This window comes from Drosophila willistoni (assembly GCF_018902025.1).
Source record: "Drosophila willistoni isolate 14030-0811.24 chromosome 2L unlocalized genomic scaffold, UCI_dwil_1.1 Seg168, whole genome shotgun sequence".
Classification (NCBI taxonomy): domain Eukaryota; kingdom Metazoa; phylum Arthropoda; class Insecta; order Diptera; family Drosophilidae; genus Drosophila; species Drosophila willistoni.
The window spans coordinates 4693107-4708078 of NW_025814047.1; the positions used below are offsets into that span (position 1 = coordinate 4693107).

General features: G+C 35.1%; 1 protein-coding gene across 1 annotated transcript; it reads right to left on the bottom strand.

Moving 5' to 3' along the window:
- Nucleotides 1-11736: 11736 nt before the first annotated feature.
- LOC6641029 (gamma-tubulin complex component 2 homolog) lies at nucleotides 11737-13934 on the bottom strand. Its single transcript, XM_002063814.4, has one exon. It carries the CDS (start codon nucleotides 13881-13883, stop codon nucleotides 11808-11810), a length of 2076 nt encoding a protein of 691 aa, XP_002063850.3. The 5' UTR covers nucleotides 13884-13934; the 3' UTR covers nucleotides 11737-11807.
- Nucleotides 13935-14972: the final 1038 nt, after the last annotated feature.

The following is a 14972-nucleotide window of genomic DNA, read 5'->3' on the forward strand; positions in this document are numbered from 1 at the left end:
TTCACCCATCATGGGGGTGGGCAACCATCCACTGTGAGTGGCTCTAGCTTTTGCCCCCATAGACATGGACATGGACATGGAGATGTGTACAATGAACAAGCCATTCAATTAGTTTAATACCCCCAAGACATTAAACAACAACATCAAAAAAAAAAACAAAAAAAGATGGTAAAAGGAGAGGCTACAGCTATTGCGTTTCATCGTATTTCAAAAATGGTCGAGGACGCACTTGAAAATATAAAGATATTTATTGTATACAGTAGCAGTCATTTGAGCTTAGATTGCCAGTCATAATACTATGCTATAATGGGCAAAATTTGATATGGCATATGATAGTTGTAATTAAAATAATGTCTTTTTTGAACTCTTATAATAACTTTTTATTCTTCAGTTGTTCCCCTTTAGAAAGTTGAGAAAATGTAGTTAAATACAGTTAAGGAGCAGTTTGGGTATACACTGATTGCCAATTAAAATCAGGGATTACAAATTATGATTATTTTTGTATATACCGTTGGTTATTGTATGTTTAAAATAATGTGAACAAACATCTTATATATTCTTCGAGAAAAAAAATCAAAAATCTTTTGTTTTTATTATGTTTCATGTTTGCCAGATTTTCAAATTTCCTAATTCACCAATACTTTCAAGTTTAAATCTCTAACCGTCATTTAAAAAAAAATAGCAGTTTAAACTTAAAACTATCGATCGCAGCTCATTAAGGAGCAAGGCGACATATCGATAACATATTCGATAGTTTTCTCAGCTTTTATTGTGGCGTTGATAATTGATTAAGTTCGCATACATACTTTTGTGTTTTAATGTGTAATATCTAGATTTGAATTTTCTTCAATGCACAATAATTAGAATTGAAACAGAATTTACGTATACATACATACATACATGTATGTATGTTGTTTTATATTTCTTGCAAAGCAGACAAATGGATGAGACTCCGCAGTCGGGTTTGGCCGCGGTCGTTGCGAGAGGAATAGAGAGAGAACGAAAGAGCGCGCAAGCAGAGAGTACAACAACGTTAGTGTATGTGTGTGTGTGTGACAAACTGGGCAGATCGCAGCTGTAATTGCAATGAATGTTGAAAAGTGTTTTTTTGCGTATGTGAATTGATTTCAAAGAATATCGTGACTCCTGAGTGAAGTGATTTTCAAACGGGACTTTTAATTATGCTGGCAAAGGAAACCTGAGCGATTGAGAAAGGTAAAAATTAAATAAATTATAGATATTAAATATTTTTACTTTGACATGATTAATTAATTATTTTTCCAAATAAGTAATAAAATAGTAACCAACATTTTAACCAATCGTTAATCAAAGGTTTGTTTGTCCGCTTTGTAAAAATCTGTGCAAATAACTATTATGTGTGATCGATTTGGTTAATAAATATTTAATTGAGGAGTTAAATAAAATAAATTTTAAAGCAATTCGATCGTTCAATGCTTTGTTGCAGATATCTTTAGCTTGTGTCTCAATTTAGTCAATTTTTATGGCTACAAAATAAAATACTAAATCAAATTGAATTTATATTTAAAAGTGTTGGGGAAAAAAGTGCAGTTATAAATGTTTCAGTGAAGGAACAACAGAACAGTGTGGAATTTTTATTTTCAATTTTCAAAATTTTGTTTTAAAATTCGAAATTCGAAGGCTCTCAAAACTGTCACCATTGAAAATATGCCACAGTGGCGAAAGGAAATCTGTTCAGTTTAATACTTTTTCTTGATCTGTTCAGAAAAATGACTAAAGAGTGGATGAATGGATTAACGACTGCAATTAATATTTTTAATATATTTTAATACAATAGTGTCTGGGAAAAGAATAAATTTAATATAAAGATCCTCTTAAAAAACAATTGAGACTGAAAGCTTTATTTACCCCGAAGTTATTTAATAATGGGAACTAGAAAAGGAATATAAAATATAATAGTCAAGGACGCCTGCGAATGCGCTATTGGATTGGGTTTATAGTGATCGTTGTCTGACAATCTTCTCTAACTAACGTATGGATCAGCGGAATCAATCACTAATTATGTATTCTAAATAAATTTTCAAAGTAGAAGATGGACCAAAACTAAGAGTTCCTTAACCTAAATAATCGTAATAAAATCTAGTACTTGGCTACTTCCTGTCTATATTGTGATCAATTACGTAAAATTAGAAAAGGGTTAAAGTTTTATGTATGTATGTACATGAGTCGTTCAGAAATTTTACCTTCGATTAGTTAGAAGTGGTCTTGCCTGAAATCAGCGAAACTTTGGCTTAATCCTCGCCCTAGTTAGTTTTAGATTTTTAATGATTTATTCTGATTTTGTTATTAACCAAAATTCTGCTTAACAAAGTCGAACAAATTTCACTTTAAAGCTAAGTCTTTAGGCATAGAATTGAATATTGCTACCTTTGTCCGCTTCTCGGACCGCCCCAAAACTTAACCATTGTGTTGTTAAGCTAAACAAATTTGCACAATTTACAATTTACAATTCACCTAGGCAAATGCCGGCTAGGACCTCCCCATGCTATATTTTTCTTTTTCCCCTCTCAGGTCTATAGAAAATCCTCGCACATATTAGGAGGAGCAGCAAAAAAAAAGTATAAGGAAAAAAAGCGAACATAAATACGAAATGCAGCCAGGCATAAGAAGCTACCCACAGACCATTGACGGTTTGGCTTTCCTAGGCTGGAGTTTGCTGTTTAAAATGGCAAACTAGACCAGACTCTCTTTCTGGTGATATGTCCTCGGGCTTAGCATTCTCATGTGTTGTTGCTGCAGGACTAGGCTATTGTCTGACTACGGCTTTACAACTCATAAACAGAGCAGACAGAGCAAGGAATGGGGGGAAGAAGAAGCCAACCCCGCCTCGCTTTTGGTAATAACAATTTAAGCTCGAGGCTATGCCCGAAAATTGTCCACATCTCGTTGTTTAATTTTTCTTTCAGCTCCCAAGCATTTTTACATGTGCTAAAAAAACAACAAAAATCGAGCCTTAGGGGTGGGGATGGGCAGGGAGTAAAACTGGAATTGAGGGGGACTGGGGAGGTCTACCCAATTTTTTGGTCCTGCTGCTGCTGCTGCTGCTGCATGTGCGTTTATGACTTCATAATGAAAGCCGGGAGAACAGGACGGGATGACTTTGGGGAGGCATAAGTCGCATCGCCCTCCCCCCTTCGGGCTGCATTGCATTTGAGGGTAGTTGCTCCAGCTTCATCTTCTGTTAGGTTGTTATGGATCTGCGTAGGCGTTGCGTTAACATGCGACTAAGTCCTTTTATATCCTGAAGCCATTCGCTTTGGCTTTAGCCTTAGACTATCATCAATTGCTGTCCCCATGGTGTAGTTAGGACAATCCCACCGACCCCCACACCCATCCCCCACATTGACTCGCCCCATCGCCATCTCTCTGAGCCTGCTAGCTTATGTAGGCCACCCGAATAGTAGCAGCAGCAGCAGCAACAGAATTTAATGCCGACCTTTGGGAGCTATTGTGGCCTGGCCACTGTTTTTAGCATCCTCACAACCTCATTGGCATCCGCATCCGCATTCTCATCCGCATACTCATCCACATCCACATCCACATCTTTGGCCATCATGCAAGTTTTATGCTCATGTGTTTTATAAACAATTTTAAATTGCGGCCCTTTGTAGGCAAATTGTTTTATATGTGCTGCTTTTGCTACTGTTGCTTGGCTCTGCACTTTATTGGCTTCCCTTCGTCCTGGCCGTGCCAGAGGGCCAAAACAGGGAACGTAGGTCCGCATAACTTTGCATAATCCATGCGAAACTCTATAATGCGCCACATTAACTTGCTGCCTCTGAAAATATTATTGTATAAATCTCGGAAAACACACAAAAAAAAAATAAATAAATAAATAAATATAAAAAACAACCGAAAAGCAAAGTTAATGCGCAAAAAATTAGAAATAAGCGCAAAATAATAAACAAAACTTTCTCTCACTCTCTCGCTCTCTCTGTCTTATTCTTGGATAAAAAATAAAACAAATAATATAAAAACGAAATATGGCAGAGAAGAAAATATTTAAACAAACAAAGAACAGTCGTTGGTTGTGTAGCAATGCGCCATGTGGCAGAAGTGGCACACATGTTGCAACCAACCACTCACTCACATTCATTCACCTTAGTACTATATATGTATGTATGATGCCACCTTTACTCCTTCGACTTTTCGTCCCTCTGTAGACCACATGATTTCATCTTTCGCTTTCGTGCAGACAACTTATGCCAAAAATTCACGAGATCTTGGGCAAGGTGGAATACATTGTATGTATACTCTAATCCCATAAAGGGTAACAGCGCTGCAGAGAGATCTTTGTATTGATTAATCCAATAACTAAATGTTATTACTAAAATTTGTAGGAGTTTACATGATTTGGCTCAGTTCGTTTATGATGATTTAGTCATTGCACGAAACTGGCATAGTTTATCTAAATAGGGGAAAATATTTGTTTCTTGGTAGACTCGTTTAATCACTAAAATTCGGGTGGGTCATAGATATTTCACAGCACTTTAATTTCCGTACCTATCAACACTGGACAAGTAAATTTTACATCCCACTTAAGTTTTAAATCTAATTGTAAGTTAAAATCAAAGGAAAAACCATTTAAAATCTTTGTATAATATTAATTGTTGCGTTTTAATTAAAAGTAATTGAAAACCTATAGATTGACCTTATAATTTGAACACAAGAAATAATAGAGGATAAAATGATAATAAAATCCATTCAAAATTTCACAAAAGAACTGTTCAATAACTGTTTTCAAAACCTCATGGTCGAAACTGTAGTAAGGTTATTCGTGTGAAGTGAAGAATAATACAAAATAATGCTATTTGAGGCTATCGATTGCAATTTCATATTCCAGTGTTGGAAAAATTAATAAAAAAGGTAATCAGTTTTTAGTGTTTAACTATGAGAGATAACGCTACTGACATTCGCTTTTATTGGAACTGATGACAAGGTCTTTGGTCCCAAATCCAATCTTAAAGTGCGTTCGTTTCTTTGGATTAAAGGGAAAATGTGCACCATCGACTACATGAATAGAATAAGAACCCAAAAAGACTCCTATAAAATGGCAAAAAAATTTCACTTTTGCAGTTTTCGGGAGAAATAAGATTCAAAAAGAAAGAATAATTGCATGCCGTTTCTATTATTTCTTCCAGCATTGTAGATTTTTAAACGTGTGGTTCTCTTTTCCCAGTAAAAGGTGAAGCGTTCATACTAATTTCAGCTCATTTCAAACCATAATCGTTTCTCCTCAGAGTTTTCAAGGCTCCAAAAAATTTTAGTATGCAAAATTATGAACGGCCAAGAATTTGTCTAACAATCTAATCTCTTTTTCTATATTATTTCTTCCTCTTCATGTCGAATTATGAAAAAAGAGTGTCCCCATATCGTGGTTTTTGCATTTTTGTTTAGTTTCTATTTTCCTTTTTTCATTAAATTCGCCTAAGCAGAACGTTATCCCTGCCCAAATAATGTGCGAGTGTGTGAGATGATTTATGGAGCAGACTTCATAAAGTTCATAAATGTCGCGGCAAGCAGGCGAATGGCAAAAAGAGGTGTGCGACAGACACACAGCAACAACAACACCAAACAACACACAGCAAAGAGGAAAAGCAACAACACTCATGCAGTTGACACTTTCACCTAGGAGGCTCTCCTCATGAGTCGCGAGACAAACTCATGGGGATGGGGGATGAAGACAACTCGCACATTTTTGCGCATTTAATTAACTAAAATGCTATAAATATGATTTTAAATTAATTTAGTTGCGTGCGTTATTAATTTACAAAATGCACGGTTTGTTTCACTATGAAATATGAATGGATGAATGACTGAATGAAGCAGAAAAAGAAGAAGAAGAATATGCATACGAGAATGTGTGGCCTCTGTCATAGATGAATTAATATGAATCTTCTCATAGAGAAATCACTTTCCCAATTTAGACGATGTATGTATGTATGTATAAATGTATGTTAATGTTGTTTTCCTTAAATCAAAGGGAACATAAACCTGAGAATAATATCAAATAAACTTACACAAAATAATTCATTAGAAAACTAAATAATAATTAGAAACATTATTATGTATGTTTTTACTTATTCATAATGGATAAACTATAAATCAATTCTAACGTCATATAAAAATATCTCAAAATAATTAGTACGGTATATTTAAATTTAACGATTTAAAATTGTTTTGAAATTTGAAGAGATTCTTTTTGCGTTGGGAAACATTCAACATAGGAGCAGCTCATAATTATTTAATTAAGTATTATAAATATTTATAATATTATTATATATTAATATTATTTATTTTGTAGTTTTTAATACAAAATAATAATTTAAATTTAAATTGTCACAATGTAGAATGATTGAGATTGTTTTATTGCGGTTTTAATTTAAATTAATTTTAATGTGCCCGTATTAAGTTAAGCTCGAAATAACCACCAATGAAAAAGACACACGATGATCGTGCCCACTTGCCAATAGTGTGACCATTTACACAAAAAAACTTAAAGTTCATTTTATTCATAGACAAAATGAATTTTAATTTTGGATAAAAGATTTAAGCAAATATTTAATTATAAGTATTTACAAAATGAGAATAAAACTGTCCAATAGGAAAATGTTGATTTATCTATGAATTTCATAGATCAAGTTTTATTTTCAAACCAGTTTTTAAAACCTACAAGTTTCAAATATCCAGGTTACTTTACTCACCGAAAATCATCGGGATAACATTTTTTTCTTATTTTTCTTTAATCGCTTTACACATGAGGATGACGATGATGATGTCGCTTCCTTTGCCTTCGCAACGCAGGCTGTCAACCACATTTGGGCGGCAGGTTGGGGGGCATTTTTTGGGGGTATTAAATTGTCTGGTCGCATATCGTGGCGTAGTCAAATTTCCGCCAAGCCGACAAGCTCTAGTGCAATAGCAATCGCAATCTCCAATTTCAATCCAGGAAGACAAAAAAAAAAAAAAAACAAACGCCGGGAAGCGAATGGCATGTCGCGTCTGCACCTCAGTTTGTTGGCTCTGTGTTGCAACGACGTCGACGACTACGACCTCAAAGCTGCAGTTGAAATGAAAGTCAATTTAAAGGTTGATACATAGCAAAACCTTTTGGCCATGTCTGCTGACACGTGGAGCAGGTGATAAGCCAACCTGCCAGCCCTTGCGTTTGACGGGTCGGTCGGGATGCGTCGGTGAATTTGCTTATTTGGTTGTGCTTTCCAGATTTCTATATTTTTTTTTAGCAAAGGAAAATTGAGATATGAATTTCACGCAGAACTTTTTATTGGTATGGTCGAAAAATATTATTTTATTTATTCTAAACGAGATGGCAAAGAAGTTTAATGAATCGATGCTGAGTGCCACGAATCACTTGGAGTTCCCTAGGCCAGTGAGATCTTCTAACATAAGTAAGACCTCTCGAATGCCTGCAGAGGCAGAGGCAGAAACGCAATAAGCTCTAGCCCTACTTGACAACGATCTGATTTGACTTGTTGCCACCCTTTCCTCTTTACATTATATATATTTGAATCTCTTAGGAACAGATTGTGGAAGGAAGGTCTTTCCCGCAATGAAAAAAAAAAAAACAATGCCCAATCAAGCCTAATCTTTATATTTGAAAGAACGGAAATGTTATACTTAAAGGAAAACACCCAAGAAGGAATGAAAATACTTTTGTGGAACAAAATGATATTCGTTTAGTGTTTAAAAGCATTATTTGAGTCGTCTTAAAAAACGTCTAAATTCATCAGAAATTAATAGAGGAAAAGAGGCGTATGCAATCGTTAGATCCTACATATAATCCTATGAAGGAAGAAAGGGCTACATACAATAATATTGTGTAGTACCTAATGTACATATATATATTGTATTTCCGTAAAATGTAGCTCGTTAAGCTACAGAAAACAAACACAATCTAGAAATCTCGCTTGAGTTACATTTTAATTATATGGACTATGCAAGTGTGGTGGGTCTTGGGTCAGTTTATTCATTACAACGCCCTGAAGACGATTCGGCATAAATAAGCTTTCTAATTTTTGTAATTTCTAATAACCAAAAAAAAAAAAACTTCCTTTAACTTATTGTTTTTTTTAAACAGATTGTAAATAAATGTTTAAAGGGAAACAAAAAATGAATTCATTTTTAACATGGTTCATTCAATTTGATATTTCTGTCAATCATGTAGCTCATTAGTATATAATAGACAGCTGCATGACTTCATTCACTTAATAATTAAAATATAGTATACTCGGATAGAATTGAATAGAGTGAGTGCCAGACGCACAATGAGTGAGTGTTTATGAGTATTAGTATATTTTGGTACTCATACAAAGCAAATTGAATGACACTGAGTACTGACTGAGTACTCAGTAAAACGGAGTGACAAATTTGACACATCTAAAAACATTTGAGTTATTCAAGTATCAGGGTACATATTTTGTGTATTTATTTTCTTTGCATCGTTGAAACACAGCAGTCGCAAAAATGGAAGGAGGAAAAACTATCCAAAGTGAGAAAGTATGTAATTTAAAGCGTATTTTGTTGTTTTTGTTTTCGTTTGTTTTGTTATTGCTGTAGTCAAATATTGCATATAATGCTGTGTCGGCACCTGTCATTCGGATACATTCGAAACATACTCACTTATACTTACTTATACTCTCTGTTTTAACATTGTGCGGCCGAGTATAAAGCAAGCCTATCCACTCACTCATACTTATTCCGTTTCGCACTCATATTCACTCAACTCAATTTGAGAGTAGTATATCCGAATGTCACTTTTTTGACATTCATGCAGATGTCTAGTATATAAGAATCAACACGTATACAAATTTTTGGTACAATCCAGTGGAAATTTTGATCGATTCACGGAGGGAACATATATATATCCTGATTTTGTGGAAGAACAAAGCGACAGCTAATTAAAGCTGAGACAACACAAAGGAAAATAAAGAATGAAAAATTCTGAACTAAAGCTAGATCAAGTAAATTTTTTTGCCTGGCATATGGATTCATTAATTTAGCCTCTCATTTGTCAAAATTGATCACCCAAGTCTCAATGTATTTCTTAACTTGATTTTCCTGATTGACAGACTTGTGAAAAATGTTCGAAAACCTTTTTCCCATCTCATTTCTTGCTTGTTTTTTAATGATTAAAACCTAATTATGCAGCAAAAAAAAGAAAGAAAATTTTAAATGTGTTTTGAATATTTATGAATTTGTTAAGGAGTACACAAGAAGGACAAAAAAGGCAAAAACACATTTCTCAGCCACACCCACTCAAAAGAAAGTTTGTAAAAATATTGTCAACAAAATTTTGTTGTTTGGCACAAAAAACAACAAAAAAAAAACCGAAACGAACGGAAAAGTGAAGCAAGAAGGCACCAAAAAAATATCACGTAATATAAAAACCACTTTGATGAATACGCCGTGTGCATATAAAGCAGCTTTCAGCCAAAAAGGAGCGAAGCTTGTGGATGCCTGTTAAACTCTTGATAAAGGCGAGGCGTGGCATCAGCTCCGTAAAAAGAGAGAGTCAAAAAGGCTGGTGGGTGGTGTTTTTTTTTTCCTTTGGGGTAGATCAGGTGGCGAGACACAACGGCGTCTTTTTCTGCAGATGTTCCCCCAGATGATGTGACGCGACGCGCCGAGACGATATGGCGGCAATTTTGAAATAAAAATCGTATGGTTTGAGATGGAGGAGATGTAATGAATAGCGAGGTGGAATATTTTTATACTTGTTGCTGTTACGGCGTAACGTTGTCGATTTTGCGACTTATGCGATGAATGCGTAACGCCATTGATGGTACCAAATCGGGAGATTGACAGGCAAAGTGCTAAAGGAACACACCGAGTAGACGAAGTAGACGAAACAACAATATGCAATGGTGGGCATGCATCAAATATGGCTATAATTGTTAAGATGATGAAGAGGGAATTAACTTTAGGCAAAGTTTTTTCAAAGAATGAGTGAAAAATTCACAATATATCAATATAAAAATCCATATACCATAAAAACTGAAAATATGGAATTTCGAAGATGCACCCGACTCGGGAAGATTCACTCACCATGCCATAAGAAATTGGGTGAATATTGTGGGGAAATAAATGAAATTTTATTTTATTTTTAAAATAGAGTATCATTTAAAAAAAATTACTGAAACCAAGCCAAAAGGAACATTTTCAGGTAATAAACTCCATTTTATGATAGCTACATACGACCATACATATATCGGAAAATAAACAGACAGACAATTACAATGCTTTTTAGGAAATACAACTGGACAGTTAAGAAAATGAAAAAAAAAGGTTGATTTCTTTGCAAAATAGATTGAGATCTTGCAAGGAACTTTTTCATTATTTCATTAATTAACACCGAGTATATCTTTGTATGATCAATCGAAATTGACAGCATATGACATATCCCGGTAAGAATAGATTGTGGAAGGAAAAGACGCGCCCTAAATAAAAAAATTCGATGACAAATGTGTTTAATTTATATAAATTGCAAAAATCTACAAAACTTCGGGATAGAGTACCAAATTTTAAAATGGCTCCATAGGTTAACAGAAAGCAAATGGACATTGATGTAACAGAGCAAAAAATGTCTACCTTTACGTTATGTAAACCAATGATCGAATAAAAGATAAAAGTAAATATGTATAAAGCTTTTTAGGATTAACTAAGGAAAATTTGACATATTTACCATGCTGAAGAATGCTAAGAAAAATTTATTCCAGGCAATAAATTGAACTCTATGGTGATTGAGCTCAAAATGGGAATTGGGCATTATTAGAGGCAAGCTTATTAATTTTTAAGAGAGACAATTGCAATCTTATTTGCATCAATAATAAAGCAAGAACAATTTAAGAAATAAGGAAGAAATATAAAACGTTGATCCTATCGAAACGAGTGTTCAAAATAGAATGAGCTCTAGACTTTCGTGTGTTCCTATTTATAGGGTTTTTGAAAGAAATTGATGACATGTCAAGTAAATGTTTACTTAGGTCGGAAACTCAGCTAGAGTGGGGCTTAGTGTTGGTAAACGCATTTTTCTTAATGGTTTACGGCGTTGCCAAACTGGATTTTTTTTCTTTTGCTGGTAAGGTGGAATCCCGTTAACTTAAGTCTGGATGGACATATGTAAGCCAGTTTAAGGTTTTGCAAAACTTTGTTATATGAAATCGAGAAAATTTTCGGCTGCTCTAGCATTGCATACGAAACCTAGAAATATTGTAAATTATATATAAACAAACTGTAGACTACATATATCTTTAATCCTTTGTACCCAAATCTCTCTTTTATTTTCTAAGCCCAAAAACAGCTGCTTTTAGCTATATTTCCGCTTTTGTTCGCGCAAAGAAAGCATTGCCAGACGCGTGCTTTTTTAAACAGTCGTTTTCCGTATCCAAATATTAAAAAACTAACTGTATTTGCTTAGGTCGAGTGTAGTATAGTATAGTATTTCAAAAATCCGCGTGCTTTTTTATTACCAGCATCTGGCAACGCATATTTACGTCATGTCCAGCACTATGTTGAAATTTGAGAGTTCTCTTTCGTTTGACACCAAACTAATAATTTTTCTCTTTGTTGACCAACACTTGGCCCATAGAAATATTTTTCTCCTTATACATATTTAGAATATTTAACACTTTTCTATTGAAAGATAATAATTAGCTAAATAAACCTATGAGCAAAAAGTTTCCCAGAATCATTTAAAATAATTTTATTTAGCTCAACTCAAGATTTAAGGGAATACATTACATAACAAGTCAACAAAAACTCTTTGCTTCCAAATCCTTGTCAATGCTCTCAAGGCGAAGCAACAGCTGTCTGCTAGACTCTGAAACTCTATCATTATCTTTACCACACTTGACGACCGTCTTGGCAAATTCACGTACTAAATCCAAAATTCCAACCAACATACTTTCAAAATTCTCATCGTACTCGGCCACACAGCGATTGAACTCATGGCAGCCCGGCTCACTTGACAACGAGTCACAGTAGTTGAGACAAATGGTACCTAAAGTGAAAATGGAACGCACATAGACGACTCCGGCAAACAGACACAATTGCACACACTGATCCAAGGTACGCTTAAATGCTGAGAGCACTTCGTCAATATTTGATGCTCGATTCACAGTCGCAATAAGTTCCACCCATTGAGGCTGAATAATATCCATGGTCATGTATTGTTCCACACTGAGAATGCTCTTCAGCATACGTTCACGCAAACGATATGAGCGACTATTTGCAATTGGCTTCATCGCTTCCAATTCGCCTTTTACATAAAGCAAAAAGAATATTACTCTATGCAACAATTGTACCTGCTCCAAACGCTGTGAATTTATGACCAGGCTAACTGGCCAATTGACTTCATAGTGCAAAGCCAATGCTTCATAGCCATTTGAATTGTGAAAATCTAAAGGATCAATGGCGAAATTTTCATTGCCACCGTTTGAGGGCTCCATTCCGTTTAACTGTGTCATTACATCGATATTCTTTAGCTGCATTTCCAAAAATACGCCGAAATCGTCGTCTAAAAATTCAAGAATTTTTTCCAAAAATCCATCCATTTTATCTGATTTCAATTGATAGACTTTATTCTTCATATACTGCCGACTGCTTTCCAATAAATCGTTGGCAAATTTATTTTCTTGCAATAGACAAAAGTCACGAAGGTTACGCAAATGCATTACCAATTGGTGATCCTTGAAGAGATAATCCTTTAACTTTTTGGCCGGCAGTTCATAGCTGTTGCGTATTATTTCAAGATGAGTCATATCCTTGGGTGAATAGGTGAGTAAAGTATTCATTGGTGTTATAGTCACATTGCATTGGCGAAGTATATTGAAATATTTGCCAGCCAATAAAATAATTTCAGCCTGTTGTAACAGGAAATTGGGCAAACGATTCGTGTGTAGACAATAACGTGTTTTCCAATATGAATACCAACAACTGCCCGTTGCCGGATTCAAATCCTCAATGAAGAACTCTTGTGTCGCATCATTTACCATGCCTTTTTGTGTCCACTGTTGAACCATTTTCATATAGTTACGCGAAGTGTATTCCAGCATTTGACCTAAACGCTCTTTTACATCCGATTTTGATTTAGATTTCTGTTCTTGATAGCGATCTTCTAGCATGGATAGCAATTGGGAGCTACTCAGTTTCAGGTGACGCACATCGACAGCAATAGTCGCAAAAATCTCCATAGTAGGCAACCAGGGACGAATTTGCTGAACTAATTTCTGCAAATCGAGCTTGTTCTCACTTAATTCCGTCTCCAAATTTGATTGCAAATCATGATACTGTTGCATGATATTATCCATTGAATTGGCCAAGGCCAAACAAGTTCGTTCATAACGCGGAGTCATCTTACTCAAGTCAATGAAACCCTGCACACTGATATAGTGACCGATCATGGGTAGTAATTCATTGGCAAGAGTGCGAAACACACTAGTGAAACCATCGTCAATTTTGAAGCGTATCTTGGTCATCTCTTCGGGCGATAGGTCGGCAATCTCTTCGACCTTAATGTCGGCGCTAATGTGAGTTGAAGGAACACCAGAGAAAGCGTAAATTAAATCCCGCATTAGCAATTTCTCTTGCCGCGTTGGTGAAAGTTTACTGAGATCCTCGGCGGGTGCAAAATAGCCGCCGACACTCTCAAATATCCAGGATCTTTCCTTGGGATCCATATTGTGAAAGCTCATCGATGGCAATGATGACGTACTACTGTGATGAGAACTTTTCTTTGGCATTCCAATTCTATCGCCTCCAGACAATGGATCCTTATAATCTGTCGTAGCTTTTCCATCGCCATTGTCACTTAAAGTGGATTTCATATTTAAAATAAAAAATTGTGATAGTAATCTATAAGCAATTCAGTTTTAGACACTGTTTTCAAAGCATCGCTAACCTAGCCCACAAATATTTCGAGAAAATCCACAGTTTAAAGGGAAAAAGCATTCAGAGAGGACACCAAAGTTTGGCTTTAAGTTGATTATCCATACATCTGCTTCAAGTACTAGTTAAAAGATTTGAGCCAGGTTAAAATAAGGTGAGCTAGATATAGGTGGCATTTAATATGCAGCTCAGTTAAGTTGTCTTATGCATGAAGGACAACAGTACTGGCACGGAATTTTGAACTAAATACCTTAACAATTTTCCTGTTCTCACAAACTTTTAAAAAATTAAGATAGTAATTACTAGGTAAGCTAACAAGATTTATATGAAATTTGCACTTGTCTTTTCCAAATTACCCAGCAGAATTGGAAAAAAACTGAAAGTATGAAAATCATACTAAGCTGTCACTCAGGATTTCATAACATTTCTTAACATATATAAATATTTTTTGAAATTCTCTTTGTTATTAAAATAGCCATAAAATCTGATCATAATTTATACGAAATTGGCAAAAAGAAAGTCTATGGAGTGCAATTCAGAATGATCTCAAGCATTTCCTTATTTACTGATCACTAATCACTAATAAAAGAGCCGCAAGAAAATGAGTAAAGTTAATCAAGGACAAGTCGTTGCTATTATTATGGGGAATACTCTTGCAGTTTTTGCCAGCTCTTCATATGTTGAAAATTTCCTTGTTGGCAGGATAATAGAGTAAAATGGAGCTACCATTTTGCATAGTTCTTGCAATTTGTTTGTTTTTTGGTGCTTAAACGCAGCATCATCAAAAATTCGAAAGCAATCAACTCAAAAATAACCTCAACACAGCACAGTGGGGCAATAACACACACACCCAGACACACACATACACATAAACACAAACACTGTATATAGGTACTCTGACATTCCACTTGCTCATAAATTGGCGTGGCCACACCCCAAAAGTATGCAGTAGGTTTTATTTTTCTGATACCTGCACAAGTGACGGAGTAATGTTAAAAGTGAATGGAGGGGGGGATTGGAGGAATGGG